Source organism: Diceros bicornis, chromosome 5 (assembly GCF_020826845.1).
Source record: "Diceros bicornis minor isolate mBicDic1 chromosome 5, mDicBic1.mat.cur, whole genome shotgun sequence".
Lineage (NCBI taxonomy): Eukaryota > Metazoa > Chordata > Mammalia > Perissodactyla > Rhinocerotidae > Diceros > Diceros bicornis.
The window spans coordinates 68635317-68661732 of record NC_080744.1 but is presented as its reverse complement, the minus strand read 5'-3'; the positions used below and the strand labels follow the sequence as shown (position 1 = coordinate 68661732).

Genomic DNA, 26416 nt, shown 5'->3' with positions numbered 1-26416 from the left:
CCTCCTGCCCCAGCAGCCTTTGGGACCTGCCACCCCAAAGGCCACCTCTTCCATGAAGCCATCCTTGACCTACTCAGTTCCGAAATCATCTCTTGGGGCTGGCCTGGTGGCACAAGCGGTTAAGTGTGCGCGTTCCGCTGTGGCAGCCCGGGGTTCGCCGGTTCAGATGCCGGGCGCGCACCGACGCACTGCTTGTAGAGCCATGCTGTGGCGGCGTCCCATATAAAGTAGAGGAAGATGGGCACGGATGTTAGCTCAGGGCCAATCTTCCTCAGCAAAAAGAGGAGGATTGGCATCAGATTTTAGCTCAGTGCTGATCTTTCTCACAAAAAAAAAAAAAGAAATCATCTCTTGCCCGTAACACCAAACTACATTCATTAGTAGTTTCATTGTGTAATTGATGTATAGCGCACCTCATTCTAAAAGTGATTTGAGCTGACAGAAAAATTATGCTTACGAGATGACAAAAAAAAGCTAAAGAAGGCAAGCCAGTCAGGAAAGAATGCCACAAAGTCCTGCATAATGACTAAAAGTGAGAGCTTCCTAGTGACCTGAGCAAAGAGGGAAATATTCTCCAAGGTCTCAGCACTTGGCATCTCTCCTGTGACATCTGTTTAACCCTGGGTCAAACAGTCACGGGTCCATTTGTCTCACCAGGTAGAGAATGAGGTGCCGGAGGGCAGATGGTGTGTCTGCAGCCTCAGACCAAGGTGTGGCACAGAACAGACCTCAGTGAATGTTCTTTGAAATGAAGCATGAGTTTTTGCAGGGTCGAAGCCCCTCTGATGGATCTGACCCTGCAGCAGGGCCTCTGAGCAATGAGAGACCTGGGGAATTCAAATACATTGATGGAAAAGCTGGTCGGCATTGCCCTGTGCGGCTGCCACCCCCAGGCCCGGCAGTTAGACCCGCAGAGCACCGGGCCATACTCCACAGGACCAGGATGGGCCTCATCTCTCACCTCTTACAGGTGGCTGCCCTGAGAGGTGGGGAAACCGAGGCCTGGAGAGGCTAAGATGCCCGCCCAAGTGGGCACGGCAGGAGCACTGCACGCCGGGCCTAGTCTCCTAATACTCCCAGGGGCTCTGTCATCTAGGGATGCTGGCAGAGTCGTGTCTGAGGGGGTCAGCAAAACTGCTGAGTGGGCAATGTGCTGCCCCTGCCATGCTGGTCCCGTTGATCCCACTGGTTACTCCGGCAATTGCCAAGGAGAAGTGTTTTATGCATTTTAATCAGCGTTTTATTTTGGATCCTTGTCCCCTGAAGGGCTTCCCACAAGGGCAAGACTTTTTTAAAAATTGAACCAATAAATACAAAGGAAATAAACACCGAAGGCAGCCACGTGGGCAGGCAGAGGAGAGCAGTGCCCAGGGCACGACGCACAGACCCTACAGCAGCCTGTGTCCTCCCAATCCCAGAGCCATCAGACCCGTGCCGCAGAGGGCCGCCCGCCCCCATCACCCCCTCACCCGTGTCCCGGGGCAGACACAGCCTGGCTCAGTTACTTCCCACACTGGCCACGTGCGGCTTTCTTTGGCCACTCCATCGTGTGACCTTGGGCAATGCCTGCCTTCTCTGATCTATTTCCCGCACTAGGCAGTGAGGGGCTGGATTCCAGGGTCCCTGAGGGAACCCACAACAGAAACTGGACTTTCTCCAGCTGGAAAGTTAACATCCTCAAACCGGCTGGGGAATGAAGGGGAGTGGGGGCTCACGACCCAAATTGCAGTTCCACCAGGGGTGGAAGGATCTATTTGAGGGGCTGGTCGGCATGCCAGATTGGGGCCTCACATTGGGCCTGTCCCCCCAGGGGTTCAGTGTGGGATGGGGTGACTGGTGGAGACAGAGGGGGCCTGGGATCACTCATGGGTGGACTTGGAGAACCACTGAGGGAGGTCAGAGGTCATTCTATCTCATAAGGCAGCTTCTGGAGGTCCCTGGGGCAGGGGTGTGCCTCCCCCACACACAGAGCCCCGCCCACACAGGCCAGTTGGACACCTGCACCTAGAAAAGCGGTGGGGCTGACATTCACAGAGCACCGGGTACGGGCAGGTTTTAGGCTTCATACGCAGTCTCAGAAACCCTCACACCAGCATTCAAAAGAGGTCTTTCTTACCCATTTTACAGATTAGAAAAACTGAGGCTTCCCAAAGGGAATGCCTCTGCCCCTAGGCCTGGGCACAAGGCTGGAGGAGGCAGGTCTCTGTCCCTCCTGGTCAGGCCGCCTGCCCCGAGAGCCACCTGGTGTGAAGCAGGATTCTCTCAAACACACAGGCCAGCACAGGGGAGGGGCTCGCAGGTCAGGACAGTGCTGGGGGGGGGGGCCCAGGCCTCAGGGAAGGCACCAGTCCTTAGAGAGCTGCACGTAGGCACCCTGCCCCTCAAACCCAACAGAAGCTGACAGCCTCCAACTGTCAGAAAATGGGATGCTGAACACACTGAATTTTTTCAGTGTTTTTCCACCATATCCTTCCCCTGTGCCTGCTGCCGCTGTCTATGCTAGAATCTCACTTAATTTGGAGTCGACTGCAGCACAGGAGGGAAAGTTCAGTTATTTTCGGTTTACGGTATCAATATTTCATGGTGTTCCCACTCAGCGTTCCCCAAGGGCCGCAGGGATCCCCAGCCCACACAGGCATGAGATCCCTGGCACGGAGGCGGCCACTGCCACCACTGGGGCCTGGGGCCCTCTGGACACCAGGGCCTCTGGGTTCTCAGCCTGGCTGCATGTGACCTGGGCAACTGCACAGGGCTGTTTCCTCACTGGGAAATGAGGCGGGTAGGCACAATCTCATGTCATCCCAACACCCTACGTTCCTGTGACTGGGTCTGCAGCAGGAGGGAGCAAGGAGGGATGGCAGACCTGGCAAGGGGGCTGAGGGCTTCAGAAAGTCTGCCTAGGGCACTGCCCAGCTCCACCAGCAAGAAATGACCAGGAGAGCAGGTGAGGGGAAAGGTGACAGAAACAGAGAAGAGACACCCAGCAGGTGAAACAGGAGAGAAAGGGAGGGGAAGAGAGAGGCAGAGATAGCAGAGGGGAAAAATGAGTATGTGGACTGGGGGCAGGGGAGGGTGGCAGAAGTCGGGGGACAACAGAGTGAGAACGTGCCCTGCAGACTCTGCCACCATTTCCTACCACGTGTCCAGAGCCCTGGGCTTGTTAACGCATCCTGTCCTCACCACCACCCCACGAGGTGGGTCTGATTACTCAGAAGGGTGAAGGGACTCGTGCCTGGTCACCAAAGAACAGAGGCAAGGCCAGGTCTGCATTCCTTGTGACTCACCCTGTCCCCAAGTCCCCGCCTGTCTGAGGTCCTTTCTTTGCCTTCAGCTCCAGGGCCCGGAGCCGCTGGATCCATTTCGTGAAATGGTGAAGTGCGTTGGTGGGAAATGTACACGCTCAGTGGCGGCCGTGTCCACGTGGCTGGGAGTGGGGTGATGTGGGGGTGGAGGGAGGCCTGTACAGAAAGCCCTCGATGGTTGCCCCAGCGCAGGGCCTTTCTCCCACACCAATGGTCAACCATCCACCCCGTGCCTGGAGATCTCCCACTAGGCCTTCAGAATCCAGCTCAAGGGTCTCTTCCCCCAAGCAGCTCTACTCAAGCCCCCAGGAAGAAGGGATTGCCCTCCTGTGGGTCCCCTCTGGATTTACAGTGGCTCTCTGCCGGCAGAGCACTGCAGATGTGTTTACCTTGCCCCCTTCCTCCCTCTGTTGAAGCTTCTGCTGCCTCCCCTTCTGTGTCCCCCAGATTGAGAGCCCCCAGTGCAGGGTTGGGGCTGATACGGCTCAGCACCCCAGGCCCAGCCTGCAGCCTCGTCCTCTTCAAAGGGGCAGAGAGAGCTGCTGGGCCAGCTCCTGGGAACAGCTTTCCACTCCCAGTCTCGGCCCTTTACAGAGGATTCATGGAGGAGGAGGAGGCCTCACGTGAGCTCAGGCTGAAATTCAAACACATTTCCACCACCGTAAGGGGCGGGGCGAGGGAACAGTGCGAGCAAGGGTGTGCAGGGTGGAGGTGACCTGTGGCTTGGTCCACTGGAGAGCATCCAGGGACTCCTAATTGCTTCTCTCCTACCCAAATCCTGACCCAGTCCCCGGACTCCTGTTAAAGACACTCCATTCCGGCTTTCCAGGGCTAATCCCTGCTGAGGTGTGAATGGCTGATAATGGCTTAAGGTGTGAGCTGCTAATGGGGAGACTCCTCCCGGCCAGTCTAATCCGGCAGGGCTATGCTGAGAGCCAGGGGAAGGGAGGGGCCGCCTCCTGGCACATGGGGAGGAGGTGTGGGGGGACAGGGGACCCTGGGGCGGGGGCAGCACCCAGGCTGAGCTCCAGCTGGAGAAACCCAGACTGACAGTGGGGCCCCGCTCGCAGGCAGCCAGGCAGCGTCTGTCTCCTCCTGGGCTGGGCTGCCCGCCGTGGCCGCCCTCTCCCTCCTCCTCCTCCAGCCACCCCCTATGGGGAGAGAAAAATCAACCTGGAAGAAAATTGAGGTCACATCCTTTGTCGTGTATAATTCTTTATTTTCCTCTTGCTCTTGGTTCTGGCAAAGAGCTGCCGGCCCCCAGGATGCGTGTATGTGTGTGAGAGCAGGCACCTCCGTGTGTGTGTGTGTGTGTGTGTGTGTGTGTGTGTGTGTGTGTGTGTGTGTGTGTGTGGCCTGCGCGGGTGTTCCTCCCCCCAGCACTGCCCGCCCTCCCTGCCGGCGCCACCAGCCCCCATCTCTTAGGCGCTCTTGGAAACTCAATCCTCTCCCAAGGGTGCTCACCTGGCCTCTCAGCCGGGCTGGAGGTGCTGACTGGGCACAACGTGGCTGCTCACCTGTTCACTAGGGCAGCTGCCAGGCTCCCCTGGCTGCCGCCACTGCCCCCGTGTGGCCCTGGGCAAGCACCTGGCCCCTTGCACCTGAGGGAGGGACGCCCCTGCCCACCCCAGCGCCCACCCCACCGGAGCACAGCTAATCTCAGGAGCTGCCAGCCTTCCGGCCAGCCCACAGCCCCAGGCCATTTGCGGGATAAATTATGAATTTTAATTGTCAAAGCATCTTAGTGTTTAAGGGTTTCTATATATAGGCTCTGCTGTCCAGGAGTGGCCGGCCTGGTGGGGAGGAGCCGGGTTGGGGCAAGGCCTAGAGGAGGCCACTTCTGGGGAAGCAAAGGGCACTGAGCTCACAGGTGCCAGGCCTGGGCTCCAGCTAGTGCCCCTGCCCTGCTGTGTGACCCTGAGAGAGCCCTGGACCACTCTGGGCACTGCTGGCCCCTTAACAGAGTTGTTTTGAGGTGAGAGGCCAGCTGGGCAGCTGGGAGCCAGCCTGGGGGAGGTGGAGGGGCACCGGTTCTGGGAAGCTTCCCTGTTGCCTGTGCTGGGCCTGCCTGAGCACACAGCACCCCTACTTGGCCTGGCGCTGCCCCAGAACTGAGGAGGGGTAAGAAGCGCCCATGTTGTGACCTGAGGGAGCTCAAGGAAAACGCAGGTCCTGCACCCTCATATCTCTCTCCAGGTCTGAGATGCCAAACCAGGCTCTCAGGTGCAGGAAGATGCCCCTGAGGGCCGCTGGCCCCATCCCCCACCCAGGCCAGTGGCCCTTGGGAGGTGCCTGGCAGACCCGCCTGCCTCATCTCCACTCACACCCTCAGGCCTACACACCTTCCTGGGCCCCCAGGGCCTCTCCCAGCTGCCCCAGCTCCTCTCTCTACCTTGGGAACAGCTCAGGCTGGCCCATCTCAGCCTTTGGAGCCTGGGAACCAGCCAACCCCCACCTAGGGGGGGTGGGGCACAAGCCTTGGGCTTGGGAGACAAGGGAGATCACAGCCTCGGAGACTTGGGGCGGGGAGGAGGAGCTGAGGGGAGTGGTGGAACAGGCCTGGGATTGGAAGGCCAGAGACCTCATAAATATAATGATGATGATGATGATGGGAAAAACCCTTAGAGGAGAACTTTGCAGTGCCAGGCATTATTCTAGGCACTTCACATATAAAAATTCATGTAATCCCACCACAACCCGTTGAGGTAGGTCCTGTTATTATCCCCATTTTGCAGATGGGAAAAACAGAAGCACAAACAGGTTCTCTAGCCTGCTCAAGGTCACAAAGAGGTTCTGTAACTTGCTCAAGGTCACACGACTAGCACAATATGAAGTCAAACACGAACTTGTTTAATCTTCACAACAATCCTATCAGGTTTGTATTATTATCCCCATTTTACAGATAAGAGAACTGAGGCACAGAGAGGTGATGCAACTTGCCCAAAGTCACCCAGTGATCAGTGGCAGAGCTGGGACTAGGGCCGAGGCAGTTAGACCCCAGGCTGTGCTGACCACTCTCGCATACTGCCTCTCTCTGATTCCGGTTCAAGGGCTTGCTGAGCTGCATGATAGGGGGCAAGTGGCTTTAGATCTCTGGGCCTTAGACGCCTCCTCTAGAAAAGGGAATGGCAGACTTCACGCTGCCCTCCCAGGGCTGGGGGCAGACAGTTCAAGCAGAGGGGAGAGAAGAGACATTTATATGGAGTACATGCACTTACGGGCTTCGTAGAACGACCCCAGCAACCCTCACCACACACCCTGTGCGGGCGGCATCACTGACCCCACTCTACTGATGGGGAACTGAGGCTCCAAGCCGCTAGGTCACCCGCCCAAGGTCACTGAGCTTGTCTAACCCCAGAGGCACCATCACCCTAGAGACCATCACATAGCCAAGGAAACTGAGGCCCACGAGCATCAGGGACTAGTCAAAGGTCCCATAGATCTCAGGGCGAGGGCCTGGGGAGAACCCCAGCCTCCCCGCTGCAGCCACCGTCTCCCCCAGTGTCACACCAGGGTAACACAGGGGGCCAGGTCAGGGACGGATGAAGGTTTGGGTGATTTCTGCCTCAAAAAGGGGAAAAGATTTTAAAACCACCCCCAATACCTCACAAACTGCGGTCCAGTGAGTTATTTATAACATAGACAGGCAAACTATAAGTAAAAGCGCTTGCCCTTCTCCTGGCGCTGACTGTTCAAAGCCCTCTCTGCTCACCTGAATCTTGGCCACCTCCTGCCAGAGCCCATTTTCCACCCTGGTACACTGAGCTCAGTATCAAGAGGTGATGAACCCCCCCGGTCACATACATGTGGGTGCTGTGTTCTGCTCAGGCACAATCAATGCCATCACCCAGCTGCCCGTTCATGAGAAGCCCAGACTTGAGGGGGGGGGGCACTGGCATCTCTGCAAATCTCTAACAGGTGTCCCAAGGCAGAGGGTGCAAAGGGTCCAGTGCAGGCACAGAGGGTGCAGCCAAGACCCACAGGTGGAATCAGCGGGGAGGCCCATTTAGCTCAGTGTGAGGAATCAAATGGAAGATCAGATGGTTCAAGATGGAAGATCTGCTTTGGTAGATAGTGAGCAAACACCCCGTTATGAGAGGTATGCAAGCAGAGACCATGGATCAGAGACACTGCAGGAAGACTCCTCTGCCGGGATCCACACTTCAGCACCCTCTGAGCTCTGAGACACCCCCATCTTGCGCCCAAGCAAAGGTACTTGAGAAGGCCAAGCCCCCAACTGCATCTACAGCCCTGTGCTGGGCCAGGCAGAGGAAGCATGCTGCCTGGGCCTCCACCCCCACTCAGAGCTGCGAGCAGGTTCTCTGCAGAAGCAAGCAGAGGAGGTGGCAGAGAGAGATTAATTCCCCGAAATGGGAAAAAATAGAAAAACACACACACACCACACACCCTAATAACATGTAATAAGAGGTTGGAGACGAGGAACAATGCCCTGGTAATGCCACCCTGGCGGCAATCAATTTGGGTGTCACATGAAATAGGCATAATTATTCCACCAGCCCTGATGCTCGTCTCTAACCAGCTCCAGGGGCCCAGGCCCGGGCGGGGAGAGCGGCGTGGAATCAATCATTGGTGCACCAGGCTGGCAGAGGGAGCTGCTCCATAAGAGCTTGCCGGCACCAGGCTTCTCAGCCCCTGTGGGTAGGCAGCGGGCTTGAAGGCCTCATCAGGGGCCTCGCCAGTGCCCAGGAGCCACCTCGCTCAGCCACCCCTCACTCACTCAATGGGCAAGAGCAATCAGGGAGGACTCCCCAAAGAGGCAAGAATGAAGGAAGAACAAACATAACGTTTGTTCCATCCAGTGTTCATTCTTCGAGTCACCAAACTCTTAATAAGCATGTACCAGTGCCAAGCCCCACGCCAGGTACCAGGGTTTGGGATAGGGTGTTCAGGGGGCTGTGTGTTATTAAGATAATGACGCACAGGCTCCCTCCACTTTCTAAGCTAGCACTGCCCCTGCCCATCCTGGGGGTGAACACAGAGTGCAGGGGCTTCAGCTCTCCTCGCTCCCCCTTCATTCCCACTTGGTTCAGGAGACCTCCGTGGCTGCTCCTGCCCACCCCTGAGCTCAAGGCTTGTACAGACAGCATCCCCACAACTGGGGAAACTGAGGTGCCGAGGGGACGATCGCTTACACGCAGGCTGCTGCCCATCTCACTCCCATTTCATACACCAGCAACCCTGTATTCCAGACACGCAAATCAAGGCCATAACGAAACACCACTTACACTCATTAAATCAGTATGAATTGAGATGTCCTACCATACTGAGTGTTGGTGAGGGAGGGGAGCAATGGGGACACTCACCTCCTGCTGGGGAAGCATAACCTGGTCCAACTAATCTAGAAAACACTTGGGCACATCTCCTAGTAAAGCTGAATATGAACATGCCCTACGGCCCAGCAATTCCGCTCCTAGCTGTGTGCCCCAGAGGGCTCTGCACGCTGCCTCAGGAGACGGGACAAGAAGGTTCGTGGTGGCACTGTTTGTAGGAGCAAAAAGGGAAACAACCCACACGCCCATCACAGAAGAACGAGCAATACCCTGTGTTACCTTCAAATGACGGAACATTATGCATCAGTGGAAATGAATGAACTACATCTACTATTATTTGCAACAATATAGATGAAGCTTATGAATATAATGTTGGGGGAAAAAAAGCAAATTCCAGAGGACTGCATACAATTTCATGTTCTTTTTACAAAGTTCAAAAAAAAACTATAACTGAACAATTTCTATATATTGAAGTGTATGATTTTAAAAAGGCAAGGGAATGCTAAATAGACAATTTAGGGTAGTGGTTGCCTCAGAGAAAGAGGCCAAGGGATGGGGCGAGGAGAAGCACGTGGGAAGATGTACATCATTATTAAAGGGCTAGCGTTCAGGATGGGGAGTAGGGTCACGGTGTTCATTATATTATTATTATTAATACTAAATACTTTGATTAATTAATTAACAGGCCATGCCTGGACCAGGGAGCAAGAGCCCCAGCCCAGAGTTGAGGAGGAAGGCTTTCTAGACCAAGCCCCATGTTTGTAAGCTGGGAACTTCGGGTAAGTCTTTCCACCTCTCTGTGTGAGTTTTCTCAGCTATAAAATCAAATCTCTGTACCACACACAAGGCTAAGACTGAGCTCACATCACTGATATCAATTACGAGGAGCAGGCATCTCTTGAGAGCTTCCTGTGTCCCAGGCAGTGGTCTAAATGCTCTGCACATGTCATCACACTTAATTCTCATAACGACCCAGAGGCTATCCTCACTTTATGGATAAGGAGACTGAGGCCCAGAGAGATTGAGTAACTTGCCCAAAGTCACAGTTAGGCAGTGGTAGAGCTGAGATTTGAACCCAGGCATCTGGCTCCAGGATCCACACTCAGCAACTTCACTATAAAATGACGTCGAAGGAACTGAACACACCAGAGGAGGACACTGTTATCAGCACAGCTCTACGGGGCCCACAGCACCCAAGGATATTCATTCATTCATTCAACACATACACAAAAGTCAGCATCAAGAATGCCTCAGATGCATTTGGAAAGGAACTTGCTTCTCACACTCTTTATACAAAGGACCTTCCCTGATTCTGGAATCCCCTGCTTTCTGTCTCTGCAAAGTCTGCTACTACCTCAGGACCACCCAGTCTCTCTCTCCTCCTGGAGGACCCCTGACCACCTCCCCCCAGGAACAAATCCCATCCTCTTCTGAGTGCCTGTGTGTGTACCTGCCTTGGCTCTCTGCAACCCCTGCCTGGGGCATCCTTGATGTCACCTGGCTCTGTCCATCCATACAGGCTGAGGACACTGTGTCTCCTCCAGGTAGTCCTTGCCACCAGCCATCAGCTGCTCCCTGTGCCTCCCAGTGTCTTCTCTATCCCAGGGGCCAGGGAGGGGAGCCCAGGGGATGGTTCAGAATTGCCCAGGGTGTTCAAGGCAATCCATGTGGGCCATGGGAGGGCCTAGTCCAGAGCCAAGCAGGCAGCCCAGACAGGATATATAGAATAAACACATGAATCAATGGGCTGCTACAATATTAGGGGCAAGCCAGTGTGGTTCTACACTGTGGGTGCCTGGAGCAGGAGGATTGGTGACTTGGAGCAGTCAGGGGGGCTTCTTGGAGGAGAGGCCAGGAGAAGGAGAGAAGAGGGCTTTCTGGGTAGGGATGCTGGACCAAGCCAGGTGACTGGTGGGAACACAACAGAGAGTTGTCAATGGGTAACCACAGGCGGAGGGGGCCTGGGGCTAGAAGGTCACTATCCTTCCACAGAGTGCTATACACAGGACAGCTAGACCAAGAGACCCCAGCCAGCAAACCAAGGCCCTGACTCGAAACTACCACCACCTACCGCCTCCCCTCCCTGGCCCTCCCTAGCCCCATAGGACCCACTTCCTGAACCCACCCCCCGACACACTGCCTCACGCCTCCACGGGACCCTGTGCAAACCACTGTACTGCCTCAGTCACTTCTCAACAGGAACGACCCCCCTGGCCCCAGCTGCGCTCCTCCCGCCACTTGGAGAACAGCACCAGATGAGCCGTCACTGGACTGGGGATCCTGTCTGGCTTTATGCCTCATAAGAGGTGTTTTTTATTTTTTTTCCCCGGTGTCCCTCTGGAATTCTGGGTTTTAGAAAGTAATATCTAGTACAGGAAAAACGGGTGTTCAGAGGCAGGGGATGGAGGAGCTGACCCGCAGGATCAAAGAGGACTGTTGTAAGGAGTAGAGTGGTCTCTCTGCCTCCCTCCAGTCACACAGGAGCCCTCAGGCCACAAGCTTGAGCACTTGGCTCTCAGCGCACACCCATTCCCGAAACTCGGCCCCTTGGATTAGGGACCCACTCTAGCTCCTTAGTTGTGACCAAGCCCTAGCCAAGGCCCATCTCATGCTCAAATTGACAGAGGGTGGGGGAGGGGTAGAGACAACAAGAACACCATGGGGGGCCTGTCCCCGCCTTTGTGAGCCCCCCTCCAGGCGGGGCAGCCGGGTGCTCCAGGAGCCCCTATCTGGGTTCCGAGGAGTTCTTGGCCTCTCCCTTCTGCCCCCTTATCCTCTTGCCTGCCTCAGGGCATGGGAAGAAAGCAGGAAGGCCAGGCAAGCTGTCCCAGCAGACCAGGTGCTGGCACCTTCCCAGAGGAGTGAGGACTCAGAGCCCCTCCAGGCCCACACAAGGACAAAGCAGCCAAGCCTCTCTGCCCTCACTGGCACTCCTTGCTGAGTGTGGGGAAGCCCCAGGCTCTCTGCCGCCTGGGTGCCCCGGTTCACTGCTCCCTGGGCATGGGATGCACCGGTGCTGGAGCCACTGGCATGATGACCAGCAGGGCTGAGCCTGGAGCTGCGGGCCAGGCTGGGCTGCACACCCTCCAGCTGCCCAAGCCACGCAGAAGAGGACTGCCCAGATGGTACTGCCCCCTACCTCAGGGCCTCCTGCACTCCCACCCCACCAGGGCAGAGCTGTTCCCATCCTCCCAGATGCCCCTTCTCCCCCACCCAGACCCCAGGACCTCTGAGAACAAAGAGATGCCGATGCCTGAAGAACCAGGGCTGGATGGGGCTGGGCTGGGACCCAGAGCAAAAACCCGGAGAGGACTGCCCACTGGGCCTGGCCCCACCCCTCCTCACAGTGGGATCCACCTGGAGGAACATATCTCCTGGGGGTGCCTTGGGGAGCAGGAAGCCCACAGCCCTCCTCACAGGGGTGGGGGGCAGAGCAGGAGGCTCCCTCCTCACCTTTCTCTTTTCAGCTGGTTCCCACCTCCCAGCCGCTCTGCCTCAGAATGAAAAGTGGGGCAGGAGGAGGTGAGAAGCCTGGGCTGAAGACAGACAAAGGGGAGGCCCCTGAAGGGTTCCTGGGTCCTCCTCAACCCAACTCCCTCTCCTCTGCTATCCCTACCCCCAACGTCCCCTTTCCTCCCCACCCCCCGGGCAGGAGTTGGAAGGGGGCTTCTCCTTGTGAGGGGCGGGAGCTGTTGCCCAGGCTGGAGCCTGTGGAGAAACCTGGTCCCTGACCTGCATCCACCAGCTTAGGGGTGCCTGGTGCTGGCTAGGGCTGCCTGGGGGTACCCGGGGGAGTCGTTGGAGAGAGGAAGTCACCCACCGCTGAGCAGGGGGCTTACCCTCCAGGGTGACCAGTGTTGGAATGGTAGGGAGAAGGGAGGACCAGCAGGACTAGGACGCCGGTGGAGGCCCCTCCACAGCTCTGGGGTTCCAGCTAGCCAACCTGGAATTGGTTGGGGTGGGAGGAAGGGGAAAGGAAGAATCTTCACATCTGTGAGCCCAAAGAGGGGTCTGAGTAGTGCTGAGGTGCCCCGCAGCCCCAGGAGGACGCAGCCCGGGCCGACAGCGGCCCCCAGGGGCGCTTGCGGCGGGGCTGCCCACTCCCGGCTGGGCCGCGGCCGCCGGGCTCACCTGCATCTTGGGCGCGCGGTCCGTCCGCTTGGCTGGGTCACCAATCGCATGTCTCCTCCGCCGGGCCCCAGCCCCTGCCCAGCCCCCTCCTCCGTCTCCTCCTCCTCGTCCGACACCTCCGCCCGGCAGTCCACGCACCCTCGCGGGGCTAGCCAGCTGTCTGTCTGTCTGCTCCACGCGGGCGGGAGCCAAGCCGGAGCCGGAGCCGGAGCTGGGGCGACAGGCCGGGGTTGGGTAGGCGGGAGGCCGCGGCCCCGGAGGGCAGAGGGGCGGGTGCGCTCAGGACGCGCGATGCCGGCTCCACGAGCCTGGTGCTGCGCCCCGGGCCGGCCTGGAGCCGCTGCCGCCGCCTCTGCCTCTGCCGCTAGGGCCGGGGTCGAGGCCGGGCGCGCTCCGCAGCGGGGCCGGAGCCAGGGCTGAGACCGGTGGGCAGCGGCCGCGCATGCTGCTCGGAGCCCCGCGTCGGGAGAGGGGCCGGAGCGGCGCGGGTGGGGACACCGCACGCTCCGGGGCCAGAACCACGACCCGTCGCCTGCGTTGTTGCCGGCTGCCCGCACCGGCTCCCGCGCCGGCTCCCGCCCGGGCTCCGCGCTCTGCCGCGGCGCGGGGAGGGAGCGCGAGGAGCGAGGAGAGAGACAGAGAGGGAGGGGCAGAGGGAGGGAAGGAGCGAGGAGCGGCGGAGCCGGGCGGGGGAGGAGAAGGAGCGGCCGCAAAACCAAGGGAGGGGGGTGTGTGAGGTGTGGGCTCGAAGGGGGAGGAGAGCGAGGAGCACCCCAACCACGGCCCCGTACGGATGGGGCAGCGAAACTGGCAAGCGGGGCGCAGGCGAGGCGGGCGCAGGCGAGGGGCGCGCCAGCCTCGCGCCTGAGCCAGAGTCTCCGTGCTCCAGTCCTGCACGCGGCCGCGCCCCTCCAAGTCCCGGGCTCCGGCGAGTCGCCGGTAGCACGGGCCCGGAGAGTCCAGCCTGCAGTCCTCCCTGGGAGTGTGAGCGCACACTCGCGTGTGGCCACATGCGTGTACATGTGAGCGCGTGTCACGCGTGTTAACTGGGGTCACTGCACCCTACTGTGTGGACGGTCACACGCACGTGAACAGGCGAGGCTCCCCACCCAGCCAGGGTTGTTTGGAGGACGGCTTGGGTAGGGTCAGGCCAGCAACCTCCATCCTGCGCCTTGTCCCCTTTTCTCGGAAATGTCCGCGAATCCCTGGAAGGCCCACATCGGGGCGGCCTTGGGGCGAGGCAGGTAGAGAGGGAAGCTCGGAGGGACCGCAAGGAAGGCGCACCAGCTCCGCGGCTCTACCTCGAGCCGGGTCTTGCGCCCCCCTTTGCAGCCCGGGTCCCCGCCCAGCCTGCCTTCCTGTCCAGCAGAGGGCAGCAGGCCGCTCTGGCCGTGGGCACTGCACCCAGTGACCAGCAGAGAGCAGCGCAGAGCCTCAATCCGGCCTTGGCTGTCCATCAACCCGCTCTGAAACGGTCCAGGGGATCCTGGGCTGGGACCACATACTCAGAAGGGCCCAGGGAATGGGACCTCTGCTCAGAGATTCAGATTCTCCTTGAGCAGCAGATACGGGAATCGGCTGACGGAGCTATCTTGGCAAAGACTGCTACGACCCTTGGGGACCTCACTTCCTTCCATCTCCTTGAAGCCAGATGCCCTTTAACACTAAGCTAATTTGATTAGAATGACCACCAATGCTGACACTACCACACACACTCACCCCTTCTCCACTGTTGGGAGTGAATCCCATTAGCATATCAGTGCTCCTGACACCTTGAGCCCACGGGGTAGGGGTTCCGCAGGCAGAGAAGGAAGCTGAGGCTGGGGGGCAGGAGACTGGCCCAAAGCTTCTCAGTCTCTGAGACAGACCCCGGGATCCTGCCCTAGCCCCAGCCCCGCGAAGCCTGCCTGACATTCATTGCAGACGCTTGGCTGGCATGATGGGGTCACCACCAGTCTTCTCCCTCCCCCAGCAGCATCTTGCTTCTCCACTGTCTAGCCTCACACACACAGCCCAAAGAGTTGCACGGACCTTTTGTTCCAGCGAAACAGTCTTGGTACTTCTCAGTCTCACTGCCACACCACCACCCTGGACAGTTCTGCCTGGAGAACTGTCTCCTCTCTTCTCTATGTCCATCCTCATCCTAGGCCTAGCTGGAGCCCCTCCTACCAGGTACGGATGCTGTGCTGTGCATTCTACATTCATCCTCCAACAACTGAGAGGAGGCTCTGTTGATCCCCTTGTGACAGAGAAGAAAGCTCAGGCTCAGAGAGGTTACAGGGCTTGCCCACGGTCACACAGCTAGCAAAGCTTGGAAAGGGAATTTGAATAGCCTTCCAGAGCTGAGTAAACCAGTAGAGGGCGGGCTTGGCAGAGGGACTTACAGGTGGGAGGGGAACAGAGGCGGCGGCCCAGGAGTCCCCCTCCCTTCAAGAGCCCAGCGAAGGCGGCTCCCTGGCCCCTCAACTCTGTGCTGCCTGGACCCCCTTCCAGGTTCCCCAGCTCCCCCACCCCGGCTGTTTGTGAGTTAGCCGTGAGCTCCCGCCCTCCCGCGCCGCCTCCTCCCACCAGCCCGACAGGAATAGACGCTCTCTAGCTCCTGCGTAGAGGCTCCGCCAGGCACCGGCGGGCGCGCAGACCCGCTGGGGGGCGGCGGCGGGGGCGGGGGCTATTCCTGGTGCGGAGACTGACGCAGGCACTGAGCGGCCACCGCGTATCTCCGCCCCCGACTCACCTGCTCCCCGCCTCAGTGATCTCGGCGGAGAAATGGGGGAGAGCCCATTGCCCCCACCCCCAACGCCCAGATGCTGGCTGAGGAAGTTGGCAAGCTGGGATGGGCTCTTCTGGGGCCCACCATTATCCCTCTGCGCCTTGGAGGCAGCGGGGATGACCACAGAGCTGTGTCTGGGAGGAATTGCCCTGCAGCCTTAGTTCTCTATGCTAAACAGTATCCAAGTCATTTCCCTTTCCGTTTCTCCAAAAGAAATGACCCAGCCAGCACTCTCTGTTTTATTGCACCAGTGGAAGTAATGGGGAGGGGGAGGCTTTGGGGGAAGAACTTGGAGAAAAGGCCTTTTTGAGAGTCCAGCCTGGGCCTGGTGAGAGTGCAGGCCCCTGGCCTTGTCACTGGAGACCCCATAAAGGAGGGTCCTGTCACTGGGTCCTCCCCTTTCAGAAGCCTCTGCACCAGCTGCAGACCACGTTGTCTCTCCACTCCTGTCTGGGGAGGTGGTCCCCAACCTCTCAGGGGTCTCAGGGCCATGAGAATGGGAGACATCAGGGTGGCCCAGTCCAACTTCACTGGCACAACCAGGGGACCATACCCTGGAGCTACGGCTGAAAAATGTTCACCCATCCCTCCAAGCCTTTGTCCTTGCTGGTGCACCTGCTCAGCATGCCCTCGTCATGGTTTCCACCTGTGCTTCAAGACCAAGCTAAGACCATTCTCTTCCATTCCTGTCTCCCCTCCCCAGACTGAAATGGCCTTACAGGCACGGCCCTAGTCTCCTCCTTCTCTGTCCTCAGACTAGGAGCTCCCCAGAGCAGGCCTGAGCCTGCGTGTCTCAGGAGCGGGCACACAGCAGATCCTGACTTCAGGGTGAAAACTCAGCAAGTCCCAATAAGCAGAAGCTGATGGCTAGAAGGAGAAGGAGCCAGCCTGCTGCAACCTGAGTGTTCCCAGCAAAGCACAGGAGCTGGGGTGGTTTGCCATGGGACTCTGGAGGAGGGGACAGGGCCCTCTAACATTTACTCAGTTCCTACTGTAAGCCAAGCTTGAGCTATACTTCACATCCTTCATCTCACTTCAAGATTGGTATTGCCATCCCCACTGCACAGATGAAAAACTGAGGCTCTGGGAGGGCTGGGATCCTGCCCAAGTTCACTGCTTATAAGAGAGAGAGCTGGGCTTTGAAGCTCTGTGTGTCTGATGCCGGAGCCCCAGCTCTGCTCTCCCCCACTCTGGGAGCTGAGGATGCAGGAGGCAGGCGTGGTCCCCAAGGCACAGGGAGGAATGCGTGGCACACACAGGCTTGCCTGCATGCCTGCTCTGTGCTGGTCCTGCCCACTTGCATCCCAGCAGCTCGAGGGGTTTTACGATGATGATTATTTCTGAAGGCACTTGAAATTAATGACAGCTCGAAAATGGCTGGGACAGTGGAGTCATTGCTAAGACCTGTAATTAGCAAGAAAAACGGAGACCAGGAGCCGGGGAGGCGGGTGGGGGCTGGGCAAGTGGCACTGGGCATGGAGCAGGGTTGGGGGAGTGGGTTGGAGCCGGCATCCAGCTGGAGATCCCTGTGGAGCAGGCGGACCCCATGTCCCACTTTATGCCACAAATTTGATTCTGAGCGCTCTTACCAACTTGCTGTGTGACCTTTGGGGGTCGCTCCCCCTCCTTGGGTGAAAGTTTCCCATCTATGCAATGAGGGGTTGGTCTCTAAGCTCAGGGCTCTGTGGCCCTGCTTAGACAGTGGGGAGAGTGGGATGAGGCCTCAGGTGGGGGCTCCTTGAAGGACCCTGAGTCCCTAGAGGGCTGAAGCCCAGAAACTCAGGGCCCTGTAGCCTCCAGGAGCCACTGCTGAAGCCCCACACTCACCATGCTAGGGTCACCAAGGCCACTGGGATAACGAAGTCCTAGAGATTCCGGCCAGAGTGAAGTGGATAAGGAAGTGGCAAAAAATCCATAGGTCAGAGCCCCACACTGGTGCAGCGGGTTGTGGGTGTGGGGGTGCACGGCAATGTGAGGCACCTGAGGGGCTGGCAGGACAGTCCCTCTAGGAGTGGGCCTGGAGCTGCGGCCAGGATGAGGACCTTCCTGCCCCCTCTTAAGTCCCTCCCCAAGAGCCAGAAGAGACTCAGGATGCCAGGGTCCCACCTAGGCATGATACAGAGGGTTAGGCTGAGGCACCTAAAAGGGAAGGGACTTACTCAAGGTCCCTCGTCAAGGTGCACCCAGCCCTGGCCCTCCACTCCTGCACAGGGCAACCAGTGCAGGGAAGGGCACGGGGCTCAGCTGAAGGGGACTTCTTTGTACAGTGGCTGGCTCAACTGGATGTAGACATGCGCTGGTTGACACGGAGGGACATCCATTGCGAGTACAGGCTGAGGCCAAGACTCCAAGGGCAGGAGTGTGGAAGGCCCACCCCTACTTCCTTGGGGCATCCTCTTCCCTGGCAGCCCCCACCACAGGCATGTCTTGTCATCGACAGCTTTCTCAGACCCCACACCCACTTCCTTGAATCCTTTCCCCTCCTTCCCTTCCAATGCAGGGCCCTCTGTGGCCCGCTCCTTCCAGAAGCCTTCTCTAAGCACCTCAGTCTCCCACTCTGAGCTGGCCTTTGTGTCTTTGGGCACCTCTCTGAGCCTCAGTTTCCCCCTCTGTAAGACAGGAATACTAGTAGGACCCATTTCTCGGGGTTGGTGTGAGGCTCTCCTGACCTAATGTATACCAAGTACTTGATGCTGCGCCTGGCATGCAGTAGGCGCTTAATAAATGTAGGTGTTATTATGGTTATTAAACTTACTGTTATGGTTTCTCTCTGCCCCCTGACCCCACAGCCCTTCCTCTGTAAAGACGGGGTCTATCCGAAGGTCCCTTTCAGCACTCCCACTAGGAGAGGCCTGGACCAAGTTCTCCATCCTCTGAGCATCGAGAACACCCTGAGGGCAGGGACTGATCCTGTGTCTCCCCCAGTTGCCGCAGAGAGCCCAGAGCCCTGGTTCAGAGGGTGTAGAGAGCCCAGAGCCCTGGTTCAGAGGGTGTGATGTGTGCAAATTAAAATCTACTGCAGTCATTAATCAGGAAGGAGCAATGAGTTCCCCTGGAGAAAGGGGATACGGGGGCACGGGGGGCAGAGGTGCTCTCGAATCCTCAGCTCTCACTTCCCCTCATCTTGGGGCCCTGGTCACCCACGCCTCCACGGGAAACGCTCCAGCATTTGTGACATTCACTTATCTGAAAGCAATGTGGGCAGCAGCCTCCACTGTTTGGAAGGACACTGAAAATCGGAGGAGGCCAAAGGCTCTTGCAGGATCAAATCTCTGACAGAGAAGAGGTCCTGGGGCTGGCCCTACCCAGCCTGGCCACACGGCCCTGCTGAGCGGGCGCCAGGCTGCTGCATCCATAGGAGCTGAGAAGCAGGAAACCTGTCTGGAGCCAGTCAGTGGAGTTGCTCGTCAGCCCTGCCTGCCCTGAAGTCCCTCCAGGGGAATACCTGATATTCTGGACTTTACAGTTAGCTCTCCTTAAGAACACAGGGAAGTGTGCAATCCATTTAAAAGACAAAAACCACAAAAACACCCAAATGATTAAATTTAGAGCAAAAACAATAAAGCAAATACAAAAAGCAGTTTGACTAAAGGGACCACTCTCTGGCTCTTTGGGAATCTGGGCTCCAGGCTTAGCAGAGCGGCTTCTCCCGAGGGCCTGGGCTCAGCTGTCCCCACGGATCACGTCAGGGGGAACTTGAGCTAATGTGTGCAAACAGGCAGCGCTATTAGCAAATCCATTCATTAAGTGCTTGTCTTGAGTTCTGTTGTGCGGGAGACTTGTTTATTAACTTCAGTCGGAACCTGTTATTAACTTAAGTCAAAGGCAGTGTGGCGGCCCGGAAGGTGTCCAGCCTCAGAGCCAAGCAGTCTGGAGTTCCAGTCCTGACTGTCTCTAAGTGCTGTGTGACCCTGGATGAGTCACTTCACCTCTCTGAGCCTCAGCTGCCCTGTGATAGGCAGCCCCTAAGACCCCCGATGGTCCCTGCCTTCTGGTATTCCCACCCTTGTGCAATCCCCTCCCCTTGAGTGTGGGCTGGACTAACTGACTCACTTCCAATGAACAGAATAAGAATACAGCAGAAGTGATGGGCTATCACTTCCGAGGTTAGGTTACAAAAAGACTGTGGCTTCCATCTCGGCTACCCTCTCTCCATCACTTGCTTGTTTGCTATGACGGGGGCCAGCTGCCGAGTTATTAGCTGCTCTGTTGAGAAGCCTGCATGGAAAGGAACTGATGTCTCCAACCAACACCCCACGAGGCCCTGAGACCTGCCAATAGCTACATGAGCAGGCCTGGAAGCAGACCATCCCCAAGTCCAGCCTCGAGATGACTGACGCTCTGCTGACACCTTGACTGCAGCCTTGTGAGAGAGCCAGAGTCAGAGGACCCAGCTAAGCCTCTCCTGGATTCCTGACCTACAGAAACTGGGAGATACTAAATATTTGTTGTTTTATGCCACTAAGTTTGGGGGTGATTTGTTATGCAGCAGTAGATAACTATTACCTGCTCCATCTGTAAAATGGACATAAAAATTCCATTCTCCCAACATGGCATGGCCACTGAGATAATGCAGGCAAAGTGCCTGCAGCCAGTCAGGGTGAGGAGAGACACAGCAACTTGGTGGTTATCTAGTGAAGTGGAAAAGAAGCGCACTATGACCTAACAATTCCCTCTGGCATAGACCCTGGAGAAACACACCCATGGAAGACAAGTACAGGAACGTTCACAGGGTGCAGTGTCTGTAATAGTGAAGAATTGGAAACGCCTGGCATGCCCAACACCAGGAGGAGGCATGAACAGAAGGCGGTATAGTCACAGAGTGGAATATTACACGGTAATGAAAATGGGTAAGCCGGAGCTACTCGAATCAGCGTGGGTGATCTCACAAACCCAATGTGGAGGAAAAAACCAAAGATGTGCGCAAGATGGTGCCATTTATATAAAGTTTAAAAACAAGCCCCAAACTCTATAAACTGTGTTTATCCAACTGTGTTGCATACCTACATATATAGGAAAAGTACAAAACCATGCATGCGAATGCTCAACACCGGGGAACATTACCTCTGGGGAGAGAGGAAGTGGGGGCGTTAGAGTCGGCCTATCCTGAACCCCACATCCCGGAGTGTTCGCCATGAGCAGGTAGGTGGCTCTAAGTAACCCACTGAATCCTTTCAACAACCCCACAGGGTCCACTGTATTATCATCTCTCCCTAGAGAGGAGGAAACCGAAGCACGGGGCCTCCAGGCAGATATTCCTGGGCTTTCAAGTGCAGTGGGGGGTCAGGGCTTGGGTCCTCACTTTGGCACTAATGTGGGGGAGGCCACAGTACCCTCCTGGCCTCCACCCATCCTGCAGCACGGGAGAGACTCGCCCCTTCCCCCTGGTAGGTGTGGATGAGATGCTGAGGAAGTTTTGACCAGTCCATCTGGAATATTTGCAGAGTGCCCTGTGAGCCAAGCCTGGGGCCAGCTACATAGCAGGGGAGACTAGAAACCAGGAGGTGTGGCCAAGAGAAGGTGTGAATGATATGACTCAACACAGTTCAGTGCGGTCCAATGTTACGTCGCCTCAGTTCATAGGCAGACAAGGGTTAAGGTTAAGGAATACTGCTTGAGCACCTACACCCTGCTGGGCCCTGTTTCAGGTGCTTTTACAAATGATCTCACACAGGCCTCAACCACAACCCGGTAAAGTAGGAACCATTATTACCCCCACATAACCAATGAGGAAACAGGATCAGGGAGGGTGAGCAACTTCCCCAGGTCACACAGCAGAGCTGAGATTGTCGGGATTTGCTCTCCCTCCCTCCTGACCGGCCCTCTGTTCCGTGCTGGGGGCAGAGATGGAAGGCCCGGGCCTTGCTGCCCTCTGGGGGATCCCAGCCCAGACTGGGAGGGTCTGGAGGAGAGGGAGATGTGTGTGGCTGGAGCAATCAGGACAGATGTCCTGGAGGAAGGGAGGGGGCAGGTGCTTCAGTGGGCACACTAGTGGTGAGGCAGGTGGAGGCATTCATCCATCTATCTACCCATTCATTCACTCACTCACTCACAAACACTCGCTACAGCTTTCTCTGTGCCCCAAAGAGCCCACAGTCTAGTGCACACGACTCGACGCAGCGTGATCAGGCTGAGGGAAGCGTGGGGGCTGTGCACGCACAGAGCAGGCCCTCGGGAGTCAGGACAGACAACCAGGAGGTGGTGATGCTGAGCTGAAATCCACAGGGTGAGTAGGAGTCAACCAGCTGTACAGAAGCGGGGCGACGGTGCTCAGAGCAGAGAGAACAGCAGGCGCAAAGGCCCGGCCCTGGGACGGTAGGCAGAGATAGCCGGCCCCAAGGAAGGCCAGCACCGGCCAACAGCTCAGCTGAGAGGGGGTGTGTGGCTGAGGCTCTCTCTCCCACGTAGAGTGTCTGCCTTCTGTGTTCTCTAACCAGCTGGGTCCCCATGCCAGCTCAGCCCTGTTGGGCAGGCCGGGCCCCTCTCCAGAGGGATTAAGAGCAGGGGTGTTTGAACCATAACGGCGCATGTAATTATGTGCAAAAATGAAGGAGAGCTCCTTAATAATTGATGGTAGGAGAGAAATAAATATCTGCAGAGGGACCCGGCTGCATCGCCCCGTCCCGTCTGGCTGGGACCCAGGGTGGCTGCCTGGCCACTAATATGCCCATAAATTACTGAAGTTATAAAGAAGAAAGCAGGTGTCACGTCGCACCCATAAACAGCTTGTTAGCTAAGACTAACGAAGGGGTGGCTGGCCGCTTGGCACTGCATGGGCTCCCCCACACCCTCCCTGACTGCAGAGGGAGATGGATGCGGGGTGGTGTGGAGAGAGGCTGAGAGGCTGGCTGCCCCCCTCCCCGCCCCCTCCACCATCCCAACCTGCTGTGGATCAAGTGGTGCTGGGACAGAGAGGAGGTCCACAGACACGAGGAGCCAAAAACGGGCTGTGAGCGCCCCATCCCTGCAAGGTCCAAGCTGAGGCTGGACAAACCTGCCACAGAGGACGTTAGAGGAGCCTGGAGAACTCTGAGGTCCTTCCCAGCCTGATGTGCTGAGGCCAGCCGGGGTGCTGGGAAGAACTGGACACTGGGGCCACACACATAGCGTACACATCCCAGGGAAGCCACTTGCTGGCTGTGTGACCTTAGGCAAGCCACCCATCCTCTCTGAGCTGCTTTGCATTCATACCCTCCCTGCTACCTGAGGGTAGTCATGCCTACCTTGGAGGATTGTAGGAGGGTCCTAGGAGCATATGTGTGTGATGTTCCTGGTGCACAACAGGCCTTGTGCATAGGGCACTCCCTCACCTCCCTCGTGCACCCCCAATCTCACAGGAGTGGGTAGATCAGGCCTAACGAGGCTTCCCCCTGCAAGGCTCTATTTACGCTCCATTAAGGCCCGAGTCCAGGACATTAGTAGGAAGGGGGAGACAGCCGAGGAGGCGGACGGAGTCCAGCTGCCAGGGCTTGGCCCACCCTAGGCTCCAACACACATGGGGCACCCCTACCCCCAGGGAGAGAGGAGGAGGGTGGAGGCAGGGCTCCGGAGCGAGAGCTGCCAACAGAGAGAGGCCTCATGGGGAAGCGGGGGTAGGGGATGGCTGGGATGCTGGCCTTCTGGCTCCTCGATGACCAAGAGCTTGAACCCCACTCTCAGGCTGGAGGTCTGCAGTCTCTGGGACGCTCCCTCCTGAAGGAGGCACCAGCAGCCTGATTTAGTCACATGGGCTCCCCTGGTGTGCTCAGCCCTGCGAAGGGCCACACCAGGCAAGAGGAGGCCATCTGGGCCTGGGGAGGTACCCCTCACCCCAGCCTGGCCCTGGAGAGGCAGCCAGATCACCCTCCACAACCTGCCTGAGGCCACAGGGGGGCTTTGGGCGGACACGCTCCTCCCAGAGTCCTGAAACACTCCCCCAGGAGAGCATTTGTTCTCTGGATGGTTTCCTTCTCCCAGAGGAAAGAAGGGAATCCTGAAAGGTCAGCTGTGCTTTGGGCTGGGCCTCTCCTCCTGGGGTCCTCTCTGCACCGCCCATCTTGTGCAGCCTTGGTCTGTCCCACTGCGGCCTGTGGTGCAGATGCACAGAGAGGCATCAGTCGCTGTCCAAGGTCACACAGCAAGTCTGCGCTGAAGCCTGGAGTCTAGAGCCTCTCCCCACACCAGTTCAACTCAGCTCCCAGAGGAGGTAGGGAGATTCTCACGCTCATGCTCATGCTAGGTGTCACGTTGTTGGGACGAGCGCTCTGACAGCTGCCATGGTATGGCATTCCCAGGAGCTCTCTTCCTGCCTGAGAACTCCGGCCCTTGGCACCTGCCTGTCCATCACCTGCCCAGCGGGGTGGGACAGCTGGGACAGGTGCCTGCAGTGACAGCCAGGTGGCCTGATCAGAAAAGGATAGAGGCATCTTCAAGGGACAACTCTAGGGAACAGGTGCTCACTCTGGGCCCTAAGGATATCCCCTCCCGCCCTGAGAGGGGACATCTTTTGCCCAGGATCACATAGGTCATACGTGGGGATGCTGGAACATGCCTGTCTGGTTTCAAAGTTTGCAACAAACTGAATGGCGGGAGCATGCAGAAGGTGCCGCGGTATGGCCCCCGGCTGCTACAAGGAACTGGGTGGGTGTGCACTTTTGGGGGTGGGCTGGTCAGGCCACAGCCCCTCATGGCCAGCATCAGCCCCTCCCTGACCCCTCGAGGGTCTGTCCCTCTCTCTCTGTCTCTCCTCCATCTCTCTGGCTTACTCTCCTTCACTCAGAGGGTCAGGGGAGAGCAAGGCAGGCCAGACCCCTGGGCCAGTGACAGGTGGACCTGGATGGTACTGGGAGCTGAGAAGGAATAGGGAAGAGGTAGGCTGCCTGGGCTGGCCCAGGTGGGAGAGCAGGGCTGTCCAGGGGGTCAGGGGAAGCCCTGGGGGTAGGACTGGGGGCTGAGGCAACCCTCAAAGGTGAGAAGGGCCCTTTCTCCTCCCTTGTCCAGGTCAGACCTTGTAAGGACTGCTGGAACCATCAGCAGTGGTCAGCTTACACCGAAGGGAAGAGAGGCTCACGGGCATCTGGAGGGTGGGCATGCAGGGAGGAAAGCCCAGGAGCCTCGGGTCCAGGGAGCTTCTGCAGGGCCTCTTCTGGCTAGGGGGGCCTCACCCCCTTTTCTGCCATTCTCGGGTGTGCCACCCTGCCAGTCATAGCCCAGGAGTCAGTGAGGGGGAGGTACGGAAGGTGGTCCCAAGCTCCATGGTTTAGGGTTTACACCAAGAGAGGAGGCCCAGCCCTGGCCCAGAGGCAGCAAGCCAAGGGAAAATCTCAGGTAGGGACGCAGGAAAGCAGGCATCATTCCTGAGAGTCTGGTGCCACCCCCAGGCAGGATGCCCGGGCTTTTTGCCCTCCTTCCTGATGTCCTTCTAGTGGGGGACTAGGCGGGGGGGATGATATATCTGCAAACAGGGAGATGGGTGGCTGTGATGAGTGGGAGAACCTTCTGGAATACGGACCCCTCGGGCGAGTCCCCTTACCTGCTCCAAAGGGTTGTGAAGATTAAATGACATCTTCCATTCCGAGCCCTGGGAACAGGCCCAGCACGTGGTTGGCCCTCAAGAGGGTGAACTGTTGTGACCACGAGTGTGGTTGGTGCAGCGGGGTCAGCTTTGTGTGTGTATCCAGTTTTTTGTGTTATTGTTTTTTTAACATAACTGTTGTGTTGCAGATCTGTGCTGTGTGTACCACTGTTAAACATGAAGTGTCGTCTCTGTTGTGTGGTTGGGGTTAGGGGTCCTGAGCAGGACTTTTTCTGCATCTCCCCCATTCTCCGAGGCCCAGCAGTCCACAGGCAGAAACCCCAAGCCCCCATTCAGGGCTTCCTGGCTGTGCTAGGGAGGAGCAGAAACTGTGGTCTGTACCTGGGCGACGCCCTCCCTCTCTATCCCTTCTCTGCCCATGTCCTGGAAGCCCACCCCCCCACAACTGGCTGCCCAGAACCTGGAGAGCAGGTAGGTGAGGTGGGTACCCTGGCTCCAGAGGTCCCAAGGGCAGACCTGAGCATCTACCTGCTCCTTCTGGGTCTACCACCTGCTTGTGGCATTTCTGTTCCCTGGGAACTGGGGCTGGCACAGGCTGAAGTGTGAGCAACACCAGGAGGGCAAGCGACGACCCAGCACATGCACCCCAGAGATGACAGGAAAGGGGCCAAGAGCAGGGCTGGGCGAGGGGCAGGCTGAGCCCTGGCCGACTTCTCCCTGGCCACTCCTGAAGCAGATGGACACAGCGCTGTGCTGGCTCCCTCAATCCATCCAGTGACACGTGCAAAAGGGGCTACTGTGCCCATTTCACAGATGAGAAAACTGAGGCTCAGAAAGGAGGTGACTTGCCCTGGTGGAGCCAGGACCAGAAGCCAGGTGTGGCCCTGGTGATAGTCACAGAGGTTTGGAGTTAGATGGAGGATCCCTGGTTGGAATCCTCTCCATGGGGTAAATGACGTGGCTCAGGCTGGCAGCCAGAGGTGGAGAGATCTGGAAGGCCCCAGACAATGGGAGGGCCTCCACACTCTCAAACCAAAACACGGGCGTATACACTCAGACACAGCGTGTTCACACCACCTGCTGGGGCGTGAAAACCAGCCATAAATACCTGCCCCGTCGTGGTGGCTCATCAGGCAAGTGGGGAGAGAGGCTGGTGTGCCCTCAGGAAATTTCCCAATGACTCACAGACTTGTGGACCCCCCTCTGCACACCCAGACACCCCTCCTCCCATACACGCACCCCCGGAACTGGCTTCTCTGAAAGCCTCCATCCTCCCCTAAAGAGAGCAGGGTAGAGAAGACCACCCACCCACTCCCAAATCAGGGGACCCTGGCCAGCCAGCTTGCAAAGACTTCATACATCACAGCACAGGAAGCAGGGAGGGTCGCCAGGGCACACAGCGGGTGGG

At 57.7% G+C, this 26416-nt stretch overlaps 1 protein-coding gene across 3 annotated transcripts in view; it reads right to left on the bottom strand.

Moving 5' to 3' along the window:
* The window catches only part of LINGO1 (leucine rich repeat and Ig domain containing 1), a 78715-nt gene that overhangs the window by 5487 nt on the left and 46812 nt on the right, over positions 1-26416 (bottom strand). Inside the window, exon 1 of one of the 3 annotated variants that reach the window (XM_058542124.1) lies at positions 12725-13041. The exons of the other annotated variants lie outside the window; for them this stretch is intronic. Coding sequence (XP_058398107.1) covers positions 12725-12730 — 6 coding nt within the window. The 5' untranslated portion in view covers positions 12731-13041. Of the gene's footprint in view, positions 1-12724; positions 13042-26416 lie in introns of those variants that run through there. 3 annotated transcript variants of the gene reach the window in all.